This window comes from Cavenderia fasciculata (assembly GCF_000203815.1).
Source record: "Cavenderia fasciculata unplaced genomic scaffold Scf_Dfasci-F-a-11f03.f1-5, whole genome shotgun sequence".
In the NCBI taxonomy this organism is placed as follows: Eukaryota; Evosea; class Eumycetozoa; order Acytosteliales; family Cavenderiaceae; genus Cavenderia; species Cavenderia fasciculata.
Genome location: NW_004457718.1, coordinates 411,337 through 439,221, shown reverse-complemented (window position 1 = coordinate 439,221; position 27,885 = coordinate 411,337). Strand labels below are relative to the sequence as shown.

At 36.6% G+C, this 27,885-nt stretch overlaps 9 protein-coding genes across 9 annotated transcripts; 4 read left to right on the top strand and 5 right to left on the bottom strand.

Annotated features, from left to right (window-relative positions):
* Positions 1 to 141: 141 nt before the first annotated feature.
* Positions 142 to 1,203, bottom strand: DFA_00149 (uncharacterized protein; the record flags this gene model as incomplete). The annotated part of the gene is made up of 1 exon (XM_004357808.1): positions 142 to 1,203. One exon carries the CDS (start codon positions 1,201 to 1,203, stop codon positions 142 to 144), a length of 1,062 nt encoding a protein of 353 aa, XP_004357865.1.
* Positions 1,204 to 2,047: 844 nt separating this feature from the next.
* Positions 2,048 to 4,088, bottom strand: DFA_00148 (F-Box A protein; the record flags this gene model as incomplete). Its single annotated transcript, XM_004357807.1, has 4 exons — positions 2,048 to 2,214; positions 3,135 to 3,357; positions 3,434 to 3,760; positions 3,849 to 4,088. The coding sequence occupies 4 exons, from the start codon at positions 4,086 to 4,088 to the stop codon at positions 2,048 to 2,050; spliced, it is 957 nt and encodes a 318-aa protein (XP_004357864.1).
* Positions 4,089 to 6,905: 2,817 nt separating this feature from the next.
* On the top strand, positions 6,906 to 9,861 carry DFA_00147 (leucine-rich repeat-containing protein; the record flags this gene model as incomplete). Its single annotated transcript, XM_004357806.1, has 8 exons — positions 6,906 to 6,936; positions 7,072 to 7,232; positions 7,308 to 7,554; positions 7,654 to 7,822; positions 8,243 to 8,380; positions 8,453 to 8,667; positions 8,854 to 8,912; positions 8,995 to 9,861. The coding sequence occupies 8 exons, from the start codon at positions 6,906 to 6,908 to the stop codon at positions 9,859 to 9,861; spliced, it is 1,887 nt and encodes a 628-aa protein (XP_004357863.1).
* A 341-nt stretch (positions 9,862 to 10,202) lies between these two features.
* Positions 10,203 to 10,682, bottom strand: psmB2 (proteasome subunit beta type 2; the record flags this gene model as incomplete). The annotated part of the gene is made up of 1 exon (XM_004357805.1): positions 10,203 to 10,682. One exon carries the CDS (start codon positions 10,680 to 10,682, stop codon positions 10,203 to 10,205), a length of 480 nt encoding a protein of 159 aa, XP_004357862.1.
* Positions 10,683 to 11,433: 751 nt separating this feature from the next.
* mcfF (mitochondrial substrate carrier family protein) lies at positions 11,434 to 13,212 on the top strand (the record flags this gene model as incomplete). Its single annotated transcript, XM_004357804.1, has 7 exons — positions 11,434 to 11,557; positions 11,824 to 11,860; positions 11,912 to 11,987; positions 12,045 to 12,176; positions 12,298 to 12,543; positions 12,633 to 13,071; positions 13,199 to 13,212. 7 exons carry the CDS (start codon positions 11,434 to 11,436, stop codon positions 13,210 to 13,212), a joined length of 1,068 nt encoding a protein of 355 aa, XP_004357861.1.
* Positions 13,213 to 13,331: 119 nt separating this feature from the next.
* DFA_00144 (uncharacterized protein) lies at positions 13,332 to 15,554 on the top strand (the record flags this gene model as incomplete). Its single annotated transcript, XM_004357803.1, has 5 exons — positions 13,332 to 13,364; positions 13,637 to 14,552; positions 14,631 to 14,948; positions 15,014 to 15,112; positions 15,550 to 15,554. 5 exons carry the CDS (start codon positions 13,332 to 13,334, stop codon positions 15,552 to 15,554), a joined length of 1,371 nt encoding a protein of 456 aa, XP_004357860.1.
* Positions 15,555 to 15,679: 125 nt separating this feature from the next.
* DFA_00143 (uncharacterized protein) lies at positions 15,680 to 20,333 on the bottom strand (the record flags this gene model as incomplete). Its single annotated transcript, XM_004357802.1, has 7 exons — positions 15,680 to 16,917; positions 16,988 to 17,660; positions 17,745 to 19,191; positions 19,301 to 19,389; positions 19,483 to 19,515; positions 19,705 to 19,729; positions 20,278 to 20,333. 7 exons carry the CDS (start codon positions 20,331 to 20,333, stop codon positions 15,680 to 15,682), a joined length of 3,561 nt encoding a protein of 1,186 aa, XP_004357859.1.
* Positions 20,334 to 20,760: 427 nt separating this feature from the next.
* DFA_00142 (uncharacterized protein) lies at positions 20,761 to 24,840 on the top strand (the record flags this gene model as incomplete). Its single annotated transcript, XM_004357801.1, has 7 exons — positions 20,761 to 21,370; positions 21,459 to 21,779; positions 21,866 to 22,247; positions 22,345 to 23,015; positions 23,117 to 23,287; positions 23,389 to 24,507; positions 24,611 to 24,840. The coding sequence occupies 7 exons, from the start codon at positions 20,761 to 20,763 to the stop codon at positions 24,838 to 24,840; spliced, it is 3,504 nt and encodes a 1,167-aa protein (XP_004357858.1).
* A 523-nt stretch (positions 24,841 to 25,363) lies between these two features.
* Positions 25,364 to 26,490, bottom strand: DFA_00141 (uncharacterized protein; the record flags this gene model as incomplete). The annotated part of the gene is made up of 3 exons (XM_004357800.1): positions 25,364 to 25,549; positions 25,694 to 26,228; positions 26,477 to 26,490. The coding sequence occupies 3 exons, from the start codon at positions 26,488 to 26,490 to the stop codon at positions 25,364 to 25,366; spliced, it is 735 nt and encodes a 244-aa protein (XP_004357857.1).
* Positions 26,491 to 27,885: the final 1,395 nt, after the last annotated feature.

The following is a 27,885-nucleotide window of genomic DNA, read 5'->3' as shown; positions in this document are numbered from 1 at the left end:
GAGTCTGATATCAGAATAGAATCGAATAGAATAGAGAATAGTACTTTAAAAGAATAATAGAATGTTATTTTATTTATTATTATTATTATTATACATTTTTAGGATCAATTTGGTAACACATCACATTTGGTTGTTTTTAATTTAGGCAAAATCATATCTATAAATTAATCCATCTTGGCAACCAACAATTAAACCAGATTCATCGGAATCAATAGAAGTGATTCCTGATTTCAAGTTGACAAGTCTACCTGATTCTTTGACTGTTCCAATTGAAATGGTTGTATTTTGATGAGTTGAGGTGGAGGTTGAAGTTGAAGTTGAAGTTGAAGAGGTTGATGTTTGTTGTTGTTGTGATGTTTGTGAAGTAACCATACCAAGACATTCTCTACGACCTCTACTCCAATTATCCAACTCCCAAAGAATGACGGTACCATCGTCACCACCAGTGATGAGACGACCACCATTTTCTTCGTACGAGACGGCACGTACTGGAGAGGAATGAGCGTTACTTGAAAAGATGGGGGTAGTTAGTTTACGGAGATCCCACAACTTGACATACTTGTCACTTGACCCACTGGCAAGCAGGTAGTCTCCAACAGGTTCCAGGCAGTTGACGACACCAGTGTATCCGGCCAGAGAGGCGACTGTCACACCATCCGACATATTGCGCAGTTTAACAGTCTTGTCAGACGACGCTGTTCCAACGAGCCCGTTGGCAAAGAGTGTGCTGGATATAACACGAGCCTGTTGTATTTTTTTGGTGTGTTCGACCGACTGCCACAACCTCACTTTTTTCTCTTCATCCCAGCAATCAACCGAATTATTCTCCCAAATAACATATCTCCCGGGGGATGAGAAATCAAAACCGTCTGCTAAAAGAACAGGACGTTGCGAAGAGACAATGATATGTGGACGCTCCATAAAGTCAACGAGTGAGACTAGACCGTTTTTATGGCCGATATGCACTTTGGTGTAGTCTGATAGTGGCCATATAACCGATGTTTTGGATGTCTTGTCATAGTCGATGGAGAGGACGGTTGTGCCAGGCTCCTCGTACGTGCCAATGTGTTGGCCACTATTGAGGTTCCAGAAACGCACCTTTTTGTCAGCCGACACAGAGATGGCCGAGCTTTGCTCCGAGCGCACCTGACGTACCGTCTTGCTGTGTCCTTTAAGCTCGATTGTTTTTTTGGGCACGGCCATTTTCCATCGGTCATTTAGTTTGACAAGATGCAAGTACTGACTGCGCCAATTAGTGATGCCTGCCAGATCCTCATTGAGACACTCGCAGTTGCATCCCTTTTGACACACGCACATACATTGTTTTCTGCACCCGCACATTCGCGCCACTCCACTTCCACCCTCGTCACTGGAACCCGATGAACTCCCCGATTGATTGGTAGAGTCGGCAGGACTGTGTTGTTCCTTGGCCAAACTGTTTGTTAGCATTGAAATCATCTGCATAAACTGTTCGGTTGGGTTTGGTGTGTTGGGATTGGGATTGGAATTGTCAGCGGTAGGAGTAGAGGGGACGGCTTGCTCGGGGGGAGGGGATGCGGGGGGAGGAGGCTCGGGGAACTGCTTGGAGAGCTTGGCTGTGACACTGACCATGACGTCGGGGTCGACTTGGCCGCCCGAGAGGAGGGGTGCGAGCTGGGAAAGGTCAAACTCGGGACCGAGGACAGCAGCGAGTGTAGCGATGACCTCGGGGTTGACAGCGAGTGGAGAGGATGGTTTGGCGGGACGGTAACGCTTGGGGACAGCCTTGTTAAAGACTGGGTTGGACAGATACAGTTGTTTCCAGAGGATACTCGAGTCTGTGGTGAGTTTGAATCGCTTGCAGACCATTGACGCGCACAAAATGTCGCTGGCTCCGAGGAACGAGAATATAGTCTGCACAATCTCCTCTGGTAAGTTGTCAAAGTGTGAGTTGCTGAGACTGAGCTCCTTGCGCGTCAGTCTCTTGACATCATTACTCTCTGACACCAAAAACAAAAAGGGTTGTCTTTTGGTTGAATTCCAGATGGGCATGTTTTCCAGAGATGTTTCATCTTGTTGTTGTTGTTGGAGGTGTTGTCCGTGGCCGTCCTTTGCGATATTCGAGGCAATGCGAAGGACTGGACGCTTGGACTGGATTGACGGGTACCGCTGTCTCTGCTGCTGTTGCAAATGGAGTATTCTCTGCTGCTGGAATTGTGCCTGGATGGCCGCCGTCTCTTGGTCAATGTCCATTTGCGTCTGTGCAGGCTGGGATGGGGAGGGGACATTGGCATTATCCGACTCGCTCTCATCGACATAGTTGCGCTTTCTCTTGCTCTTTGTGCTTTCGCTGACATCGCGCTGTGCCTTTTTCTGGTTGACGGCGACCGAGTCTGCGAGAAGCAGGTTGGCAAAGTCTTCGACCATGTTGTTGTAGACGGCGGGTGACCCGCCGACCGAGTCATCGTCGTAGGCGTATCCGTTGATTTCCGAGTGTTTGAGGGGTGTTGGAATGACGGGCAGCGTCGGGTTGTTAGTCTGTGCACGACTACTCTTCAAACTCATCACATTGATGATATGGTTCTGCGTCGAGATGACTCGTGCCGCAAACAACTTGGCGATCAAGTTCTCCTCGTCCGACGTCTTGGCACCCTTCACGCCAATACCCACGAGGAACGACGTGAAGCTGCCTTCGCCCAGTCCGTAGCTGAATATACCGCTTGGCAGAAACCCGAGCTCCATGTCCAGCTGCGAGGGCGGCTCGGAAGAGTGCGAGTCGACCGAGCGCCACAACACGGCCGAGCAGTTGCCCGGGCCCTTTCTCACAGACTGCAACACACGCATTGTAAACGACTCATGCCACATTCGATAGAACAACTCCACCTCTCGCGCAGTCGGCGTAATATTCTCAACGACCGAGCTCTTTTCATAAAATGTGTCCCATCCCCACGGATCATCGCAATACAACAAATCGGCAATTTCCATCGGTGTATAAAGTGATGAAAAACTTCCTTTTCCAATCATATAATAAATGTCTCCAATCTTTTTAACTAATATTTCCATATCTAAAAACAATCAAAATGAAAATTAATATACTTTGATTTTTTTTTTTCAAACTCAGAGTTCATTTCGCGTACCATATTTTTTAAAATTACTAGTGAAACCATAATCGATTGTTGAAGTACCAAACATTTCATTGACCTGTCTTTCAGCTTGTTCTAGTATTTTTAATCGAGTATCTTTGATTTCAATTTGTTTGACATTGAGTAGAATAAAATCCTTCAAACATTCGAAAATCTTTCCTAATCTACCTCCAACACTTGCAGGAAATATTGTCAAATAATGAAAATCCCCTAATTGTTCACTTGTTTCAAATGACTAAAAAATAAACAAAAATAAATATATCGTTATATTATTATTATTATGATTATTTTGTTTTGTATTTAATATTTACTTTGTAACCAGGAATTGATTGAAGTTCAATATCACGCATATGACATTGTTGAACAAATATTAATCTACATCGATCACGACTTCCATCTACACCTTGAATGATCCAACCATTTGGTAAACACTCAAACCAATTTTCCATTGGATCATGGTCATCCAATTCAATGGATCGCATTGCAATCACATACAATCTCTTTTGAGGATCATATCGACAACTACGATAAAGATTCATTTTAATGGTTCCCAATGGATGTGTCATCATCATTCTAATTATATGATTTAAATGATCATATTCTTCCATAATATCTGCTTCTTTACAATGTATATCCCACTAAAAATAAATAGAAAAGTAAAGTAAAGTTAATATTTCTTTTTTTTTGTAACTTTTCGATCAAAATTTCATTTTTTCTTTTTCTTACTTGAGTTCTAGATTTTAAATTATAAAGAAGTTCAAACATATTTTCTGGGGATATGTTGAAATCACATATACCTCTGTTTAGATAAATACCCTTTTCGTGACTATGGTAGCCCCAAATCGAAGAGTCCGGATCAAATGATTCGGCTTGTAATCGAGTCCATGGAATTCTGTTTGACAATGCCAATGTCTGAACCTCGGTAATACTCTGTGTTGCTATATCATGTCCGTTAACATATTGCATTATTATTGATTGATTGATATGATATGATTAATAATTATTATTATTGGTTGATATGATTTGATTTGATTTGATTTGATTGGTCAATTAAATTAAATTAAATTAATGGGTTCTCTATTTCTATCTTTTCTCCTCTTCTCTTCTCTTTATCAATCTAAATATTATTATTATTATTGTTTGAAAAAAAAAAAAAGATGATGAGTAAATAAAATTGGAATTGGAAGAACAATCAATTATTGGAATTGATTCATTAATTCATGGATATTTGAATAGAGTATGTGATATGATATGCGATAATAATAATAATAATAATAATAATAATAATAAATGATTATAATTAATTGAAAAATGTTTGATAATTAAATGAATAATTAATATTATACAAAAAAGTAAAAAAGATTCTTGTTATTGTTGGTTGATACTATTATATAAATAGCATTCCGTCCTTCTCTCTCTCTCTACCACACGAATCAATCAATCAATCAATTAATCAATTAATCAATTGGACATATGGAAGGGCAGTGGATGGATGGCTGATGAATCTGTATTCATCACAATAATAATAATAATCGTAATAGTAATAATAGTCACAGTGTCTGTATGATTTGTCATCATTCAATAGATGTGTTTGTCCACTCGCCTCAACCCCTTTGGATATCTAACACGTCTGTCAGTCAGTCCATGAGTCGTGTATTTCTTCTTTTTGCAAGAACTCACCTATTTTCCTCTTTTTTCCAAATAGCTACCTTGTTGTTGTTATTATTATTCTTACGATTATTACTATTATTTTTACTTTTGATATTGTAATTTAATTATTGTGATTGTTGATGAATATATTCAAAGGACAACTTGTCGTTGTTTGGTTAAGATTATGTGAACAAACAGGGTAGGGTAGGTAATGTAGTGTAGGGTAGATAGATAACAATAATATTAATATTAATAATAATAATAATAATAATAATGTTTATATTATGTTGACAAAAAAAAAAAGAGGAGGATGGATCCAGTAAATAGAAACGATCAAAGTGAATGATGGATGGTGTTACCAGCTTTGGCAAATAGATTTAGATTGGCAGATTGATAGATTGACAGATTATTATTATTATTATTATTATGATTCGACAAGAGTGAATAACCAAGAACCGAGTATATCCCTTTAAAATCAAAAAAGAGAACAACAAAAAGAGGAATTTACAATCGACTAATTCTTTCTTTCTTTCTCTTTTGTTTACTTGTTGCTGGTGTTGGTTGGTTGGTTGGTTAGGGTTTGCAAAATGCATTTTCACACCAACATATTGAATGATGAACATATATATATATAATATTATATCTGTTATTTTTGCAAGGGGCATATGTATCTTTCTTTCTTTCTTTATATTAACAACCCATTCAATTCATAATGTTGTTATTTTTAAATAAATAAATTCTTTCTTACTTTTTGATTTGATTTGATTTGATTGATTGATTGATTGACACAAACAAGCAAACAAACAAACAATCGTCGTTTGTTAATTATAAACCATCCATCCATCCATTCTCTGTCTATCGTTATCATCATCATCATCAATAATAATAATCCATCATTTCCTTTCTCTCCCAAGATATAAAAACCATGGATACAATGCCCCAACACCTCTCTCTCTCTCTTGTGTAACTGTACTCGAGTTGGTATGTATGTATGTGTGATCGATGATATAATAATAAAAAGGGGGTATAGTAGCTACAATTGATCGTGGGGGTGAACAGTGATAAAAGGGGGGTGGGGTGATGGAGGGGGTTTGAAGATTGCAAAAGAGGAAAGAGAATGGTTGTTTATAAAAATATAACTCGGAAAAAACGACTCTTCTAAAGACGAACAATTATCAACAAAGTAATTGTTTATATTATTATTATTATTATTATTGTTCACTTAATATGTCTTTTGAAAGTGAAAGACAAAAGAATGCATGGATTGTAGTCGTCGTATACTACTCCTACCACTAATACTATTATGATTTTAAAATCATTTCCGAAATAATTTGTCGGATCAAAGGTGGCAAATAGATAATAGGGTTCAACGATGTAAAAGTTGATTGGACCCCATTCCGTACAGTGGGCAGGTTTTACAACAAGAGAAGTTGTTTTGGAACTTCACTGCATCAATTCCACAGCTGTTGTTGGTGGTGGTGGTGTTGGGCATTGGCAAGATCTCCATTATAAGTGAAATTCTCTAAATTGCAATGATCATGGTATAGATGTCTTGGAATGGTACCATTGACACGGATGCTAGAAGCATATGATATCTATCTATATATCTATCTATCTTTGATTTTTGTTGTTTGTTGCTAGTTATTATATTATACTAGTTGATGATTTGATGATGTCTCTTATACACAACAACTAAATTTAGCTAGGTCCATACAACTTTGTGTCCAAGGATGAAGAGAGTTGTTTGAGAATATTCATGTTTCCAACCCACCCGATGAGATGATTCACAGTTCTAGAAAATTAAAGATATATATTTATGTCTGATTTTATTTTCGTGTGCTCCTGTGATGTGATGATCATTTGCTTTTACTTTTTTAAAGCCGAACACACAACGAAAACTCATCAATTTGTTGTGATATATAACCCTCCATGGTTAGAAATATCTCGGGCATCATCATTCCTCGAATCAAAAAATCATGATCATGCCCGTTTGTCTTAATAAAACGGCCCTGTTTAAAACATAATGATGTGTATGAAAGGATACCTACCATCATTGACTCATTTATTATTTGCACAAAAGGTGTAGATAATGGTTAGCAGTAAAGAGAATAGTAGGAAGGAATAGATAGAGAAATGCAAGAACCAGTAGCCGATGATATTATCAGTATGTTTGTAATAGATCAATCAATCACATGAGTGATCATCTTGTCAACGTGACTACGAATACATTCATATAAAGTTTGAAACTAATAACTCATACCTACCTGCCTACTATATTATATTATATTATACTTTATAGACTTTGCAAATGAACAACTTTCACATAGCTATGGAGATACTTGTAGATTGATTGAATGGGTTGACTCTAGATCACTTAAATCTAAAAACATAAAGAAACGTGTCATTGTAATGGGTACCTATAGAATATTATCTATTAAAAGGGGTAAACTTGGTCTATCTGTATGTTTATATAAAGCATTACACAAATCTTATATTATACTAATACTAATTGTCTTTCCCCCAATCAATTGCTAGTTAAATCATGAAATACATTTCTATGATTTAAATGAAATTGTAGTGACTGAAGGATGCGTTGAATTGAGAGCACGTAATCAACAACGATTTGGTATTATCATTCGATCGTCAACAGAGTCATTACAAAAGTTAGTGTACCACATTCGAAATACTCATCGATACATGACACACTCATTCCCATCGGAATTAAGAACACTTAAATTAAATGGTTCTGCTGTTGATACACTTACCCCATTACCAGAAAAAGGTATAATAATAATTGTCAAACAAATCAATTCAATTAACAAACAATTTAAAATGAAACTAACTATATTTATTTATTTATTTGTTTGTTTGATTTATTTAGTAATTGGACCAGCTGATGGATTTAGTGAAGTTTATAAAGGACTTTGTAATTATAAAAAGTCACCTCCATCAACTGAAGTATGTCGATTGGTGACAAGATACTATGCCGATAGAATCACTGATTTTGATTTAAACAAGTGTCCTGGAATTGAAGGAAAAGGTGAAATGGGGTATGTCAGATATATATATATATATCATATTTAAAGCTAATTTGTTAATATTAATATTCTATTATATCTATTTTTTAGATTTATAGTAGAGTTGGTATTTTTGGCATTAAAATATAATAATTATTTCCATTCAGTGATTATTAATGGAGTGGCACAAAAGAATTTATTGGGATCGATTGGAGAGGTGTTGGGATCGAATTCATCGTTGAAAAAGATAACCATCTCTGGTATTACAGAGGACCAGGATTTCAGACTCATAGGAGAGGGGTTACAAAAGAACCAGTTTAATGCAATACAAGTATTTGATTTTAGTTGTACATCGATCATTCAATCATCATTTCAAATATTTTGTGAAGGGTTGGGACAACTCAAACATGGAGTCAAATACCTGAACTTTGGCAACTGTAATCTACATTCTAGAAGTGTCGAACATCTCTTTCAAGCATTGGAAAATAACCTAGTCATGTCATCTGCCATTGAATATTTAAATCTAAGTACTAGTAAATTTGAAGATGTTGGTTCAAGTGTTTGTGGTAGATGGATTTATAAAGTTCAAAAGTAACTAATCAAAATGATAAACAAACAAATCAAAAAAATATAATATACTTATTTATTTTTATTTTATTTTAGTAATTATAGTTTAAGAAGATTATATTTATCATCATGTCAATTACATTTAATTTATCTTGGTAGTTATTTGAAGCAATTGTGTGATATCAAGACGATGGATTTATCGAAAAATAAATTGGAAAAGGCCGAGATTGAAGAGATTAATTCATTGTTGAGTCGATCCAATGGGTTGGAGGTGTTTAACCTGTCGGGATGTAATATCAACAATGAAGAGTGTCTGTTCCTCTCGCACAGTCTCTCGAAAAACCTAAAGATCAAACAACTCTCGTTGGATCTATCCAACAACCATCTTGGCAAAACACCCAACACCCTAGTATCCACCTTTGAAATGTTTGTCACTCTCAAATCACTCAATGTCAGTAACAATGCAATCGGCTACAAAGGTCTAACAAGATTACTAGATTCTCTTAGAAGAAATGAAAATATTAAAATATTAAAACTTGATGCTAATTTTTCTGGTGTATGAAACAAAAAAAAGAAAAAAAACAAAAGAATGAAAAGAAATAATAATTAACTTTGTATTTTTATTTTTATTTGTTTAGTCACCAAATGAAGGAATAGAATTTATAAGTGAAGTGAAATCATTTTTATCAACAAAGAAATCATTGACAACATTGTCATTGGCGGGATGTCAATCGAATCATTTAACACAGGCATTGTTGAAACCACTGTTTATGTATTTAGAACAAGAAGAAAACTCGTTAGAGTGCCTTAATATTGGTAGTAATATGTTGGGTGATTTGGCATCGGTCGATATTGCCAATATGCTCGAAAAGAACGACCGACTTAAAAGCTTGGAAGTAGACAATAACCTGTTTACGATAAATGCATATCAAACTATCATGTTGGCACTTCAAAACAATCGGTCGTTGGTTAATTTCTCATTCCCATCGGTTGATTTTGAAAGAGCCATCTCTATGCTACCAACCAACAAAAAGTGTCTATTGTTCTCGGTCATTCACAAGATCCAAGCCATCCTCGAAGAGAATGGGTTATGGTATGAACACTCTGAACATTACTATCCAACTCCAACCAAACAAACCTTTAGACCTGTCACTGTACACGGTGGTGTCAGTAACAGTAACCCAAATACCCCATCATCTTCATTTGATATAAAAGATTTAGCTAATCTTCCACCTCAACAACAACCATCTCAACAATTACAACAACAACAAAGAAATGGAAGTATTGGTAGTAATAGTAATGGTGGTAGTTTAGGAGGAGGAGGAGGAGGAGGTGGAAATCATGATTCTTCACTTCAACAAAGAAATGAATTAAATGAAAAGATTGCTAACGAACAACAATTACAACATTTACAAAAACTAAGATCACAAACTAAACTAACACCAAGAAGTTTAGTTGATTCTATTGATATTGTTATGGCAACTCTTCAAGATGCTGGTCTCTAAATAATAATAATAATAATAATAAGTTATTTTAAAATAATAATAGGTAATTAAATAATAAAATAATATATAAAATAATAACAACAACAATAAACCAAGGAAATAATAAACAAATAAATAAAAACATGTATTGTTAATAATAATATTTTTTTTTTAAAAAAAATCTTACAAAGGAGTTGTTGTTGTTGTTGTTGTTTATATATATATATTATAAAACAATGATGATAATATTAATTTACATCATTGTTTTGTTTTTGATTTCGAATGGCTATTTTGTTTTTTTTTTATAGATTATTATTAATTGGAGACATGACATGTTTGTTTGGTTTGTTTTTGGATTGAGTTTAATTGATGAAAGGAATTTGTTTGACACCATCTTGATTAATATGTTTTATCATGAATTTTCCACCAACCAAGAAACGAGTTTTCAATTCTTGGGTGCACATCTTTAACAAGGCCATACCTTCCTCAAAGGACATATCCTTTTTATGGTGACGATCCAAAAGACCTAATAAAAAGTAGGCGGCGTATCCGTGGCAAGCAAAATCGAGCTTGACCATCGAAGCCAAATAGTCCATATAGTAGATGGACCCTTCGTGTTCCTTGTCGTATCCGGCTATAATCAAATTGACATTGTATGGACGACTACGAAGGGCTGTAGCAAGTTCGGATCTGGTGAAATTGGCAGTGGCTGCTGTGCTGAGGGCATAGCCGTTACGGAGGTTATATAATTTACAGTTTTTGGAAACAAACTCTATGAATTGACTACGGTCACCATGTTCTCCTGCCGACATGATCAGTTTGTGTGTGTCTATGAGTGCCATTTTATCTTCATCTTCTTTCATCTTTACAATTGATCTATTGACTTCTGTATCGGCAAGGCATAAAACTCCTCCTTTAATTGAAATTGCTAATAATGTTTCCATTTCTCTCTCTTTTATATAATTTGTTTGTTATTGTTGTTGTTGTTGTTGTTGTTGTTGTTGTTGTTGTTGTTGTTGTTGTTGTTGTTGTTGTTGTGTATGTTCCTTTCTTTCTTTTTTGGTACAATTTAAATAGATTGTTAAAATATTAGTAAACTATCTATAAATATGTATATGTAACCTGATGATCATATCACGACTCGGATAGATGTAGGCACTAGGTATAACATTAAATGATCATCATAGCGCTGTTGTTGATGGAATGTGAAGTTCACATCAACCTATCTACTCTATCTATCTATCTATCTAGAATGTCTATCCTTTATCTGTTTGTTGTATGTATTGTAGTTGATATGCATACCTTTAATTGTTACAATGTCTTTCTTTTGATTATCTCTCTTTCTCATGCGATGATGATTAAAAAGTGAAGATCATCAAACCCAAATTAAAGTAGCACCTTTTTTTTTTTTTATTTATTTTCTTTTTTTTTTTTCCCTCACCTATTCGAAGTCCCACCAACAACATGTACTTTTCTTGCTCTTGCCATCATTTACATACAACAATAATTGTGATTTCATTTAGTATTTTAACTCATGTTTGATATTTCAACAACAGCAATACATCTTTTGATTCCAACACAATAGATAGAGTAATGATGATGATGAATGAGATGGTCGAGTTTATAGTTGGAGAGAATAAATATCGTAGAGAAGACAATAGATTCCATTCCAAAAGAGACTCTCTATCGATTGTGTTCGATGAACAACCAAACAAACGTATATATGGTGTATCATAATACGTATGATACAACACAACATACGTTAGTTAGTCTGTTGTTAACCTGGTTGACTGCAGAGAGAGGAGAGGAGGGAAATTGTTTATTTTACTAGAGGGGGGGTGACATAGGGATCAGGTCCGGTACCGAACAAAAGAGAGAGAGGGAAGGGGCGGATATTCATTACAATGGTATTTGTCACCATCGCGATTTTAATTGACCCTTTGCTGATGACAAAATTATTAGTTTTTCTTTTTTTTTAAAAAGACGAAGCAATCGATTGCTGTCTTGCTCGGGCGTTGGAGTAATTAATTTGGTTTAGATTAATCTTAATCGATTATAATTACTTTTCAAGAAACAAAGAAAGAAATCATCAAAAGAGACAAAGACGTGAAGGGCGTAGTCGTAGTAGTATAGTAGAAGTAGTAGAAGTATTCATTAACTTGATACATAACACACATACAAATATATATATATATATAGAATAGAATAGAATCATGGGTCACGATCACGGATTTGAAGAAGAGGAAGAAGGAGGATCATTCTATGTTCATTTAATAGGTGGTGCTGTTGCAGGTGTTGCAGAACATGTTGGAATGTACCCAATCGATACAGTCAAAGTATGTGTGATGATGGTGGTGATGTCAATGACAATGACAAGTTTGCAATGATGACCACGATTGACAATTGACGATTGATTGATTGATTAACCCTTCTTTGATCTTCTTCTTTTTTATAAAGACACATATACAATCAGCAGTTAGACCAGGAGTAGCAGTATTATCAGGCTTTCAAACAACAAAGGAGATTGTTACAAGGTCAGGTGTTGGAGGTTTATTCAGAGGTGTCACTGCCGTCGCTGCCGGTGCCGCTCCATCTCATGCCCTCCATTTTGCCATATACGAACATTTAAAAGAAAAAATATGCAAGGGAGACAAGGAACACCATCATCCACTCAAAACTGGTGCTGCTGGTGCTTTTGCAACCGTATGTTAAACAAACATATTCATATTAATTAATTAATCATCATTTGATATATTAACATTTGTTTGTCATTTTCTTTTTTTTTGATTTAGATGATAAGTGAAGCAGTTGCATCACCAATGGACGCAGTAAAACAAAGAATGCAATTACAAGTGACAACATACAATGGATTAAAAGATTGCATGAGAAAGATGTGGGTTAGAGAGGGATTAAAATCATTTTATGCGGGATATACGACGTCGTTGGTGATGAACGTGCCATACTATGGAACGTATTTTGCATCGTACGAATCATTAAAAAAGGTCATCGAACCATTTCACAGCAAGGATAGAAACCCATTGCTTTTGCATTTAGTGGCTGGTGGAGGAGCCGGTGTGGTCGCCGCTGCCGTCACCAACCCATTCGACGTTGCCAAAACACGTCTACAGACAGCCGGCGATGTCGGCAAGCACTACAATGGCCTCATCGATGCCATGCGAACCATCTGGCGCGAGGAAGGTCCCAAGGGCTACCTGTGTGGCATTCGTCCGCGTATAGTCTTTCACAGTATGAGCGCTGCCATTACTTGGGGTGTTTATGAATTTTGCAAGGAATCTTTAAATCCCTATTTCGATTCAAAATAACCAACTAATAATAATAGTATAATATAATATTATAGATAGACAGGCATAATAATAATAATAATAATAATAATAATAACAAATCACATAATAATAATATAATATTAAAATAATAAACGGTAAAAAAAAAAAACAAATATAAAATTAAGTTCCTTTTCCTTCATTAAAGAAATGTCAACAACAACACAAAAGATAGATATATCAGTAAATCATATAAACCATTTGTGAAACGTTATGAAATCGATAATAACACCTCCACCCTCTAAAGGTCCTACTTCTCCAAGTAAACCAGAATGGATTCTGTTCCAAATCTCAATACTACATGTGGAAACAATCACTGATTCTGTGGAACAATGTACATTGTTTTGTTCAAAAAAAAAAAATCAACACCTGTCTTGTAGAAATTAAAAAAGATTACTTTTTCAAACATAACCAATATTTGTTGAACAATTAATTGATTATTTCAAATTACAAAGAAGATGACAACAACAAAAGAGACAGATAAATATCATTCTATCACCAAACAATTCAAAACATTCAAAGATAACAAATGTCCGTTATGTGATAGTCAACTATGTGATACTGCAACACTCAACAATCACATTGCTCAATGTTCTGTCTATTTCATGTTGGACAATCAAATAGATGTCTTGCAAGTTGTAAATGATGTCATGGCAAATCTTTACAACAAAAAGAGATCAATTGACAACAACGATAACAATAATAATAATAATAATAATAATAATAATAATAATAATAACAACAAGAACAACAATAATAACAATAATAATAATAACAATAATATTATTGTGATTGATGATGATGATGACATCAATGTGAAGAGACAAAAGATGGAAACAAACAACAACGACGACAAAAAGATAATAAGGTCTGATGAAGAACTAAAGTCATTGGGTGCATTTGTTAAGGATTCAAATGGTGAGGGAAGATGCCTAGATATGATCAACTTTATCGGAAGTCAACAGGAACTACAATCAGCGGTGAATAGGGTAAGAACAGTCATCCAAAAATCAAAGTTGGTTACCTACTTATCAATATATGTTCTTTTCGATGATAACACAATTGAACAAGGTATGTCAACATCTTATCTATCGAGTATAAATATTTATCATGCTCATACTCTTGTCCTCTCTTCTTTTGTCAAAGCGCGTACAACTATGGGGTTGATCTATCAAGACCTAAAAGAGAATACAATAATAACAGAGTATTTCTTTGTATCATTTCCATTTGGAAGAATGATCTATGCCGAGAGAGCAAGTACAAGATTCTGTGTCTATGGAGCCAATGTTAAAAACAACCAAGAACTTCATACACCCATTTGTTTGCCATCAATGATTCCACATATCGATAAATACGATGTTAGAGGTTATGGTATGTACAATATATATTATATTATTACCATTCATTATCCAACGCAATCAACTTACACCACCTCTATATATTTCAAAGAACACCCAGTTGATATTCAACCATCATGTGATGTATTGAATGGATCACCATATATTAAAACAGTCAAACTAACGGCATCCAATCGAATGACATACGATAAAGAAGTATTTAATCGATTCATACTCGGGTTACCCAATCTTGAGTGTCTCAGACTATGTGGTGGTGGTGCCAGAATATTATCAGTGGTCATCAAACTATTAAACAAAAACATAATCAAACACCTTACAATTCGCCATATCGCGGTAACTCCTGCACAGAGTCGAAAACTATTGGATGCCATCAAGACAAACAGATCACTTATTAGTTTTAAAATCTATTGTAAGTACTGATCGATGTGTGAAATATATATTTCCAGGTCTCTAATTCATTCATTTATTATTTAGTTCGCGAAGAGTGTTTCCCATTTGTTTATCAAGCTTTAAAAGAGATACGTACCAATCATAATAATACAACTCTGAAATATATTTACTTGTTGTATCAAAGTATATATGTTGACAAACAACCGGTCGCATCGTTGCAGGATGATTATGGTTACATAATACAAGACATTCCCCTCGCAACCTTTCCTAAAAAATTACATACCCCATAGAATAGAAGAAACCATTGTATTTGTACCTATAGGTTCCTCGCACCTAGGCCCGAGAGAACATTTTAAAAGTAAGTGACCCCCCCTTTGAAATTAAAAAAAAGAAGGAAACTATACAACACAAATAAATCTAGAGATACTTCTTCTTCTTCTCTCTCTATCTCTCATGCGAACCATCTGGCGCGAGGAAGGTCCCAAGGGCTATCTGTGTGGCATTCGTCCGCGTATAGTCTTTCACAGTATGAGCGCTGCCATTACTTGGGGTGTTTATGAATTTTGCAAGGAATCTTTAAATCCCTATTTCGATTCAAAATAACCAACTAATAATAATAGTATAATATAATTGCAAGTACACTTTCAAATAAATAAAAGAATATAGATATCTATTTCATTTTTTTAAAATCTCATCATGCGCATGAGAGATAGAGAAAAAGAACAGTATTAATATTAATATTATTAGTTTTTATTTGTTTGATATTTGAGTTAATAATTGTTCTGGAATAAAGTTTTCAGCAGGGAACTCTGAGGCTAAATTTATGGCAGCGTTTTCATCGAGATGCTCGCTATCACTGGACACTTCTAAATCTCCATCTTCCCACCAGACGTATCTTGAGTGAGTAGGACTTTCAATAAAAGGTTTGAAATCTTCACCGTTGGTCTTTTTACCACCATTGTTGTTGTTGTAAAGGTTACGAATGGTAATATACTCTCCTTGTTTGTTTGGAAGGATTAAATATGTTTGGCACATAAAGCTTCTGATTGTGTAGTCTGGAGTGCCAGAGTCGGGCCAATCACTATCAGTTGTGTAATGAACGTAGGTGTCTGTAGACAACAAAAGCTGTGAAACTGTTGTTTTGTCCAAAATCTCCAATAGTCTCCATTTTCCTCGATGAGTAGATTGACGATCATAGAATCTCTTTTGTTCAGTTCCTGCAATATAGTATCTAATGCCAACTTTTACGACATCCACGGTACTTTGGGTACCATCACAGTCTGGGGGAACCAAAAGGAAAAACGAGGGCGCCATTTCTCGAACCAACTTTCCTTTGGAGATATGGTGAAGATGGTAGATTGGATAGTTTTTGGGGACGGCGCCTGGCGTTGGTCTATTCCAATACCCAATTTCGCTTGGAAGTTCGAATGTCTTTGACGTTTTTTGGAAAATGACATTTCCAAGGGATCTTGATACGTCGATTGAATCTTCGTTGTGGGTGTGATAATATGTCGTGTTCAACTGATCGATAGTCCAATTATTAATACTTGGGAGCTGCATGAGTAATCTCACATCGTGAACTTCTGGGTCGATAGAGGTGGGGAAGTTTGGCTCTATCTTGACAAAATCGGTTTCATAGTCGTCAGCCATTTGTCTTTTCTCGACAAAGAATTCCAAGTCGAGACTAGAGATCTCTATTCCCTTGGCTCGATCTTGTGATACAATGTGAGAAGTTTCATAACTACGTTCATCCAAGTGCAATCTCGGGAACCAAGTCAAGTGTTCTTTCTTTTGGAGTGTAGACAAGGTTGAATCAAAGATTGGGCCACTTAACATTCGTTTGTAGTATTCTTCTTCGGCTTTGGTCCATAGATCAACAACCTTTTCACCAGATGGGGTAACCCACACTTCCGGAATGATGGATCTGATTGGTTGGAGTTGAGGGTTGACAATGGCCGGAAGAATATCAACGCTGTTTGCCCAGTCCCCTATATTTGAAATAAAAAAATAGAGTCAATATATATTTAAGGTGGAATGTTTTGTTGAAAGGTTACCTACCAAAGGTAGTGGGGGCACCGTCGGCTGATGGAGCAAATGAGCCTGCTGCTCCACCATTGGTTATGATGGTGGATCTTTTGCTTTCGCTCATAAATTTTTGTTTTCTGCCTTCTTTAGAATCGTTGGTCTCTGTGCTACTGAAACTGGCACTGGCGGAAAGCGAAGGAGAACTGACCGAGACTCCAACTGAATAGCTGACCATATCATCTACATCTTTTTGACTCTCTGACTCGGATTGAGATTTTTGGTGGATGGTGATTTGTTTGAGGGTTCCGCCCAAAATGCCAGAGAGATAAAAGTGGGAGCCATACTTTTGAATGAGGAGGATAAAGTCGTCGGTGGAGTTTCCCGTTGAGAGGTCGCTCAAGAAGCCGGGATGGAACTGATTTGTGGAAGGGTCGATAATCTCAACTGAAAACGAGGAACATTGGACGGTTGATTCGTAGGTGGAACCTTGTTTGGTATTGGACAACGATCTAGACTCGGATACTGCCTTGTCGTGTTTGTAGGAGGCGTCGACCTGTACACCGACGGAACCAATCTTGGCATTGGCATTGGCGCTAATGGACATGGACGATTTGGAACGCTTGGATTTTTGCATGGAATCAGTACTATTAAACTCTTCAGTGGTTATGGAGAAACTACAAAGAGGTAGAGGTACAACGGTCAATTCCTAAAATAAATAAATAAATTTAAATATAGATAGAAAGGTGTTAAATTTAATATAAATATAAATAATATCATTAATTTTAATTACTTTGGGGATTTCATAGAAAGCATCACGATAAACATCTTCAATAATGTTTGATTCCTTTTCGTTACAGAAACCAAAATAGAATACTGGGAATTTTGATTGTTCACCAAATACAATGTCATATCCAAACGAGAAGTGTTGGTAACCGGGGAGACGCCACACTTGCTGGTTAGCAATAAGCTTTCCAAGAGTATCTGTCGAGGTGGGGGCAGTTGGAACCAAAGAACCTTTTCTAACGGTCAAGGGTGGACACTTTTCAGTGATGTACTCGTGGCAATCGGATAAACAAAGGATGGGAGAAACCTCGTCACATATCTTGTTTCCACATGTGGTATTGAGATTTGTAACAGAATCCATTCTGCCATAGCCGTTGAAAGAGTCATAGGAGCAGTCTTCATTGACAGGGGAGACAATACCATCACCACATGAATTGAGTGAAAAGAAGGTAATGTTGAATGGTACGTATGGTTGGGAGAGCGAGGTACGATACTCGAGGGTTATGTTTCTTGATCCTTGCGTTTTTTTGGTAAACGAGGTGAGTAAGGCTTGAAATTGGTGGATTCCTTGGACGAGGTAGACATTAGCTTCAAAAAGTTGGGTTTTGCTGTCTGGTTCTTGCAATTGAAAATGGGATACCTCTCTTCGGTCAAAAAGGATCTTTAAGCCAAGATTAAATGTTGATACACGTAGATACAACTTTGAGTTTTGAGAGAACCGGAAGTAAGAGGTGAGAGTAGCGTGGACTGGGCCTTCGACTCCATCCAATATAGTTGTCTTTGGATATAGCATTGGCGACGATACCTTCAAGGGGTTTGAATCGGTCCATTCTTCTTTGATGAAGCCAGAAAACTGTATGGAAGGGCAATCCTGGGGACAGTTGAAGTAGTTTTCGTTTACAGTGTCACAGAAGCTATCGCCGCAGTATGGTGGTGGAGAGGAAGGGGAGGCAGACGATAGATCATTTTTCATGGGGCAGAGCGAGAGACCTTTGCTATCATCAACCGTAGATGATTCATCACAAAAAACATTTTTTGTTTCTACACCGCCAGCATCGACAAAATAGACTGTTGATTTGTTAGAGGCAACAATGTCATCACTAACTAGTCTTCCATTTGAGGAGGTTCTGTTGTTTTTGGAAAAGACAACACCCTTTCCAATTTCTACAATAGAATTAACAGCAACGATGGCACCTCCAGAGTTGGTGGCATAGTTGTTTGTAAAGTTGGTTTTTGACACGAATAACTTTGAAGACGAGAAGAGGACGTTGGAGTTGTCCGTTCTTGATTTGGTAATGGTACAGTTTTCCAATGTAACTACCGAGTTTAAAGCATGGATAGTACTGCCTTGGGACTTGCTACAATTGGCAAATGTAATTCCGCTAATCATTACATTACTGTTTTCAATAATTAAACCTTGACCAATACCTTCACAATCAATTATAATTGGTGTACTTTTAGATACTAAAAAAAAAAATAAAAAATAAACAAAATAATTAGTTTTTTAGTTTTTTGGTTCCTTCCTCAAACGGTTTGTTATCTTCTATAAAACTTTATACATACACAAATTGAATTGTCATATCATTGATTCTGATATTCTTATTATCTGTACCTGCATAAATTCCTTGTTGAATCAAGATGATCGGAAGAGTCTAAAAAAAAAAAAAAAAAAAAAAAAGAGTTAATGTTTGGTAAGACATATCTCATCAATTAAATTCGATCCACCTTTTATAATTAATACATACCAACTTGTTTTCAGTACTGAAATCGATAGCACTCTTTATATCTTTAAAAGGGAAGTTCTCGCTTCCTCTGAATTGAATCGAGGATTTATAGTCCACATAGATAAGCTGTGACTGTGCATTTGTCGTAATGACAAATAATAATAATAATAATAATAAATATAGTAATAAAAAAGGTTTGGAGTACATTTTTACTACTTTAAATAATTAATTATATCTATCTACGACGACTGCTGAAAGGAATGAGGAACTTAATCACTTATTTTCTTTCCCACCAAACTTTTTGTTACAACGTCGAAGATATTGGAGTTAGAGCTCGCACGAGGTAGGCGCAATGAAACAAACCAACAGTGCATCTGATTGGACAAAAAAAAATGATGAACATCCCACTTTGAAACTAAAAGTAAGTAAGTTTTGAAGATAGTTTCAAAGTGATGTTCATCATTTTTTTTTTTGTCCAATCAGATGCACTGTTGGTTTGTTTCGTTGCGTACCTCCAAAAAAATCTAAACGAAACCAATGAAATAGCGAATCAGGTGGTTGGGGAAGCATGATGCAAGAGTTTAGCATGATACAGAGTTTGTTGCGAGATCAACAATCTCCCCATTAGTAGATGCTTCTCTTCTGATTCGAGGCGCCTACCCAAGCATCTTAGGAATGGTTGGGTGCTTTAGACAAACTCTCCTTTCTCAATAGCATTAATAGTAGTAATAGTAGTAGCAATAGTAATAGATAGAGTTAGTTAAATTATTAATATAATATGAAAAATAGAATAGTAGTAGTGCTAGTACTACTAACTATCTTTGTAGGATTATGCAGAGGTTATGACATTCATGTCGATCCATCGAAACCATTTTACAACAGATGTGGACCTGTTGACGCACCTTGCAGATCCATCAAACAAGCTTTACAACAAGTTTCACTTCTTCCACCTTCATCCTCATTGATATCTATCATTCTCAAGCAGTCAATCTACAATGGTGATTTAAATCGTGAATTGGAAATATTCAATACTACTCTTGAAATTCGGTATGGTTATCTCAACGATCATGTGATCGATATATTTAATATATATAGATATTAACATTTCTTTTTCTCATATTAATAATAATAATAATTAATAGTACTTTGGAACCAAGACAACAATCTGTTGTTGATTGCCAACAAATTTCAAATGGTCTGACTGTGACCAACTCCACGTTGTCGCTTTATGGAATCGTCTTTATCAATTGCTTGGCAATGAACGGCGGCGCCATCAATGGAAAAGGTTCGACGATGCATATGACAAATGTTGGATTTTATTCAAACAAGGCACACGTCGGTGGAGCAATTTATTTCCATGGCAACGCACTCAACTGTATCAACTGTACCTTTATTGGTAACACGGCAAAAGATAAAGCTGGTGCAATTCTAGCCACGGGCTCATCCTCCTCTTTCACCAAGTCAAGAATAACATGCAATTCCAACACTGATATTGTATTGGAGAACTCTGCCGATGTTGTATTCCGTCAAACCAATATCACCGGTGCCGGTGTATCGTGCAGCTCGTCGAACCAGGCTCTTCTTTCGGCTAGTGGTCTCTGGACTGACATGGTTTCAGTATGCAACAAAGTCCCCAGCTGTCCCTCCGTCCCTGCCATTCCAAGTGCTACCGATATCGTTCCCCCAGCAACAACTCCAAGCGGACCCTCTAAAACCAAGTGTAACTCAAACGGAATCTGTGAGTCGCAAGAGTCATGTCTTACCTGTCCGTCCGACTGTAAATCTTGTCAATTCAATGGCGCCAAGTGGGTAATGTACTCCAATTGCCCCTTCCTCGAAACCACTGGCAAAACCATTCCCAGTCACTCATGTGTCGTGGATGGATTCCCTTCTCCACTTCGTGAACTCAGTAAGTATAGTCAATCCATTTAAAACACCCTCGCTTACATGGTATAATAATAATAATAATATTTTTTTTTTTTTTTTTTCAAACATAGGTTTTACCAATTACAATAGCCCAACAAGTAGTTTTGGTAATATCCTAACCTATTTCAAGGTTGAAACCGACTCTTTCTATAGATTTGTTATTAATGGAAGAAATGTTGGAGTTGTTCTTTCAATCAATCACCAAGTCAAAATCGATGCTAGTTTTATCACTGAAAACATGACCCAAGTTCACGAGATGAGAGTCGTACCAAGCGTTGTCAACATTCTTAAACTAGATATTTTGACCCCAGCATCCTCTTTTTCCGATTTGGAAATCAAGGTACTTGACAAGAGTGGTAAAAATGTTTTTGAACCTTTCTTTTCTTTAAATGGTAATAATTATTTGAAACAATCGACCAACTCTATCAATCAAATCTAATTAAATTGTCCTTTTTTTTTTTTTTTATTTTATTTATAGTATGCAATGATGGTATTAAAGATTCTGATGAAGAAAATACTTGCCCTTTGAAAGAAAAACTATCGTCTACAATCAATCCAATTTGTGGTGATGGTGTTTGTAATGAACAACCAGAAAGCTGCATTCAAGATTGCTATGCCTACCTTGGTACTAGATGCAGTTCTCAAATAGAGCCAATTTCAAATGATTTTCCACGTTTGGATTCTGTAGGGTACCTCATCAACAATCAATACACCTATTCTTTACCAGGTCTGTCGCATCTTTCCCACGGTATCGACATCAAAACGGGTGAAGAATTGCCAACAATCATATTTGATTTCGGGTATTGCCCCAATGCTACATTTACAACTATCCAGGATTTCAATAGAAATAAAGTATATAGGTAGGTATAAACAAACAACAATATTAATAATACAATTATAATTATCATCGAATCCTCAATAACTAATGTAACCTTTTTTGTTATTTTTATTTTTTAGTATTCCACTAGAGTTCTATGCCGATATGTCGCCAAAGTGTTCATATGATTCCCAATCGCGTATTTTTGATACATCATCGATGTTGCAAAGAGAATTTGCCAAGGAAACCGAAATGAGTGCCTCTTTTGCTGCAAGTGGTAAAGCCGGTGGGTACAGTGCCTCTGTTACCGCTGCCTACAGTCAGTCTGAATCTACGAAGCAGTCGAAAACCCTGCAACAAGAAAACGGAGGAAAGACCATATCTACCAAATACAAATGTTACATCTCCAATGTAGCCAGAAATGCCATTCGTTTCCACACCAATTTCGTACAAGCCTTGTCCAAAGTATTCACCCTTTCCGACATGTATTCCTTTGTCGAAAAGTTTGGTTCTTTCTACTACAAGGCTGCTCAATTGGGCGGATCCCTCGAAGTAATTACCAACGTTGTCACCTCAAAGCTCGAAAACAAAGATGAATCAGAACTGTCCAAGTGTGCCCAAATCTCAACGTCTGTTGATATCTCCACACCCTATGGTGGAGGTGGTGCTTCGTACCAAGGAAGTAACGAGAACTCTGTCTCTCAAAAGACCCAATCAGCCTATGAGGCTTCGTCAATGAAAGGAAAACTGATTGTCAAAGGTGGTGCTCCGGGAAGTTTTGGCCCAGATATCAATGCCCCTTCATCATTTGGTAATTATTTAAATTTAAAAAAATTCAATCACTTATTATTATTATTCAATTTCAATCGAATAACCATTTTAATATGTATGTTTTTGTTTAATTTATTTTAGGAGGATGGGCTCTAACTGTTGATACTCGTCCTGTGCCAGTTGACTTCAAGATTGATTTGCTCTACAACATTATTCCTGAAAACTGGGTTTTGCCAAAGAATATTTCAATGTCTGACATGTTGACTGGAGAAGCCATTAATGTTACAACCTACAAAGAACTCTGGTGGCAATGTAAATCGATCGTTTTAATTTAATTTAATTATTTTTAATGACAAAATATTAATTTTATTTATTCTCATTCCATTTTTATTATTTCTTTCTTTTATTTTTAGCATATATATCATATATCAAAACTGGTGTTGAAAAAAATACCAATCCCCTGCTGGACAAGATAAATATTATTTTCAACTACGAGTCGTCAAAGCCCAAGAGTTTTACCCTTCAAGAAAAATTCATGCTCTCCAACTTGACCATTGTCATGTACAACCTTGTCAACAAGACTGTGGATGACGGCTTGTTCAACGTGTCCCGCATTAATCTCGCCATCAATCACCAGTGCACTTCCGACGGATGCCAACACTCTGTTAGAACTGACATGCCTTTTGGTGATTGGGAGATCGGTTCAATCTTTATATATAGCTGGAACGTCACCACTCAATCCTTGGTCCCCTTGAATGCCACCCTGTACATCGACCAGTTGATCATCCACATGAACACCCAAAAGTACTCGCGTGGTTATATTTTCCAACCAATAATATCTCCCATTTATGGATACCCTCCAATCAACTCTACCACCACCACCACCACCACCACCACCGCATCAGATGGAACCACTATCACCGACAGTCCGACTGTCACCACTACCTCTACCACCACTGGAGGGGATGGATCTACCACGAGTGATCCAACCACCACTACAGGCGGCTCAACAACCACTGGAGGAAGCGGATCTACCGAACCCACTCCATCGCCTACTCCAACCCCCGAGCCAATCATCATTGGATATGACACTATACAACCAATTCCTGCAATCTACCCAGACGTTGGGTACATTAAAGTTATTGGTAGTGTAAACTACGTGCCAAGCCCTATCCAGATTGGCATAGTACCTTTGATATCTGTCAATCTAATCGGATCTTTGGGAACCAAAATGGTACAAGTAAAAGCCGACTCTGCAAGAACCCCACCAAACTATTCCAAGGTGAGCCGTATTGACCTGCCATTCCAACCTGAACTGATATCCCAAGATACTCCACTCACCGAAGCACAAGTCCTGTACCAATTTGACACCTTTGTTAAAAGTTACCAAACCTCACTCGCTCCTACCAACAAAATCCAATCATTCAGTCAAAAGTACCAAAGCTTCGTTGCCCAAAAGATAAATGATATTCAAGTTGCTTTGTCTCTAACCTCAACCCATCTAGCGTTTTATCAGATTAGAACTACAAAAGGTATGGTAAATGTTCCTTATGATGTGCCAATCCCAATCTCATTCTCGGATGAAATAATAGTAATGGAGTAAGTCTTTTTTTTTTTTTTTTTTTTTTTATCAAGTCCTTTTAACTTATTTTCCTCTTTTTTTTATTAATAATACCAGAATGTGCGATAGAAATTCCGATACCTATGGAAGTTGTGTTCCTGAAGGCCAACCAAACACTCATGGTTACATTAATTTGGTAACAACCAATGGATACAAATCACAAGGTACCTCTAAAACACTATTCAACTTTGCAACCTATCCATCTGATTTGATCAATACTGGAAATGGGGAAACCACTGCCTAAGTCACATTTTAATAAAAAACAAACAATGTGTAATAAAGGTTTTATGTTTTATTGTTATTATTTTTAAATGCATAGAAGCAATTGACGAACGAGACCTACCACTTCTGTTGGTTGAATGTGTGGTGGTTGAGTATTTTCTAGTCCATCTCTTTCTCCACCCAGATATTGTTTATAATTCTCGGCCCCATAAATAATAATAATAATATCTTTTAGAAATTAATAATAATAATAATAATAATAATATTGATGTCTGTGAATATCTCGGACATACGGGTTGGTTTCATCAGAAGTGCGACGCCACAACGACCACATACGATCACGTGACACGCCGAGAAGGTATCGGTTGTCGTGTGAAAAGGCGAGTTGGACGACGGTGAGTTTCATTGTCCTCGGCCATGGTGGCGGCGATCATCATTTCTTGTCCGTCAGTCGCACCGTCTTGTTGCGCGGTGGTAAAGAATGGCTTGTTGGAGAGACCAGAGATGGCTGGTTGGCAGCAGCTGGACGCATCTGTCCGTCATCTTCATAGACGACGCCCGAGATATCCAACTGTATCGATAAAGTTTTGTGAGCCCAAAAACACACGCAAGATCTTTTCTTCGGCACCCGACACGATGGCATGGTTCTTGCCGTGGATAAAGGTGAAGCATTCAAGATCGTATCCGTGGATTTGTGGACGTGCAATCTCGAACCATCCCTTTACACGATCCTGGTTTTGTGATGAATCCCACTCACTCTACAATCTAAGCGTGCGGTCAGTTGAGCAAGAGATAAAGTAGTTGTAATCGGGTGCCCACATGAGATCTTGAACAGGACCAAAATGACCCGATGTTATAATCTCTGGTCTCCATACTGCTCTACTTGAGTTGTTGTTATTGTTGTTGTTGTTATGATGATTCTCGTTACCCCAAAGATGGAATGCACCATTGTATCCGTGTGATAATAGGTACTCTCCAGTTGGTGAAAAGACGGCACCATAGAGACCGAGGATGTTGCCACCCATGTCTCCAATACGCACCTCGTCCATCCACACACCGCTCTTTGGATCGGGACGCCAGACAATCATAGTCTTGTCCGTTGTCGACGACGACACCAAACACATCTCTTGCGTACCATCGTCCTTGTTGACGGGATACCATGAGACGCTGTACACCCAGTCTTCGTGACCGGACATGACCGACTCTAACAAGACAATCACCTTGACCTTGGTCGTCTCGCTAACATTGAATATATGTCCCTTTGAAGACAATGACTTGACACCAGTAATCGATGAACTCTTTAACGAATATATCAATGTGTTGGTATCAATACCACCACCCTCCTCTTCACCATCCTCCTCCTGCTCTTGTTGTTTTGCAGGTTGATCAACACCAGCATCTCTTCCAAATCTTTACTGTATTATCTGTCGATGTAGAACACAACAACAATGATCCATCTCTATCATTTCTAACAATTGAACATGATGTTACACTATCACTATGTCCTTTTAATGTTTCTTTAATCAAAATAGAGTATTTTCATTCTAAAATAGAAAATGATTGAATGAATGTTAATATACATATCTCTATTCTATATTATATATTCTCTTATATAATCATACTCTTTTCCAAATGATAATAGTATGATCAGATGATACTGAAACCAATTCATTCTCTTCAATTGATAATAACAACAAGAACAATAATAATAATAATAATAACAATAATAATATAATAATAACAATATAATAACCTGATTACTTTGTTTTTGTAAATTAATATTGTTGGTATGAATACACTTTTTTTTTGAATATCACAACGACAATTTGAAGGTGCAGAACAACGCTTGGTGATCATTTTATTGGTTTGTCATAAATTTGAAACAAATAATGAAAGCGTTAATTATCGCCCTTCTAATTCTAGTCGGGCTTTTGGGATCTCTTGCAATTGAATGTAAGTTCGATTCAAACCTCAATCCCTCACAAGAATGCGAATACAATGACGAATACAATGAATTTATGGAGTCAATGTGCGATCACCCTATTTGGAAGGGCAACGGTCTAACAAAAGTTCAATGTAAAACATGTGTACGTTACAGCGAAAGTCTCTTAAATCATCAACCACCTGTTTGGTGCCCACCCCCTATTTTCTGTGATATCCAAGACACCAAATGTATTCAAGCTCACCAACCACAACAAAGATTATTTCAGACTCTAAAAAAAAGCTTGTTAGATTTTAGTATTCGATCTAGTCAAACACCAACTCTCCAATCCCAAACCAACAAACTTGACCTTTTAGTAAACAAGCAAGTTACCAAACCGGTAACATTTGCAGCTCAAAAAAGACCACGACCTGCTCCAACAAATAGAGAAAAAGATAATGATATAGAACAACAATCCAAGATTTTCTTCAAAGCAATCAATAAAAACCCATCAATGTAAACCTTACATATGGATTATACCCAAACTATTCAATATCACGTCTTTTCTCGTTAGAGAGACACTCGACAAGAAGATATTTAACAAGATTAACTCTAGAAATGCATTTGTAAGAGTTCGAAAAACATTTAGATCAATATGTTTTTCATTCATCTATCACATCAAGTTCTTCAGTTGACACTCACTGGGGGATGTTAACACCCACTCTCGCTCACCAATTTATTTGGGAGAGTATATTATCAAGAACTGAGAGTCAACTCTGCAAGTTGTTAGACTAGGGACACCATGTGAATATCACATGCAGCACCTATTTATAATGGTCATCCAACATGCCATCTCTACGTAGCTTAGAATTGGGTGGTGTAGATATTACCAAAGAATTGGCTAAACCAATCAATCAAGCCGGTGGTAGTGGTAGCTATTATCAATTAATTCAACAACTAATATGATGTCAAATAGTTAAAAGAAAAACATATATGTGAAAAGTCAAAATCAAAAGAAGAAGAATAAATATTATGAACATTATAATTTGCTGGTACTGTTTTCATTGTTTATTTAAATAAATATCATTTATTTAGAGGCATTGAAGCAAATTAGCAAAAAGAGGAACAATGTTTATGGGAGGCAAG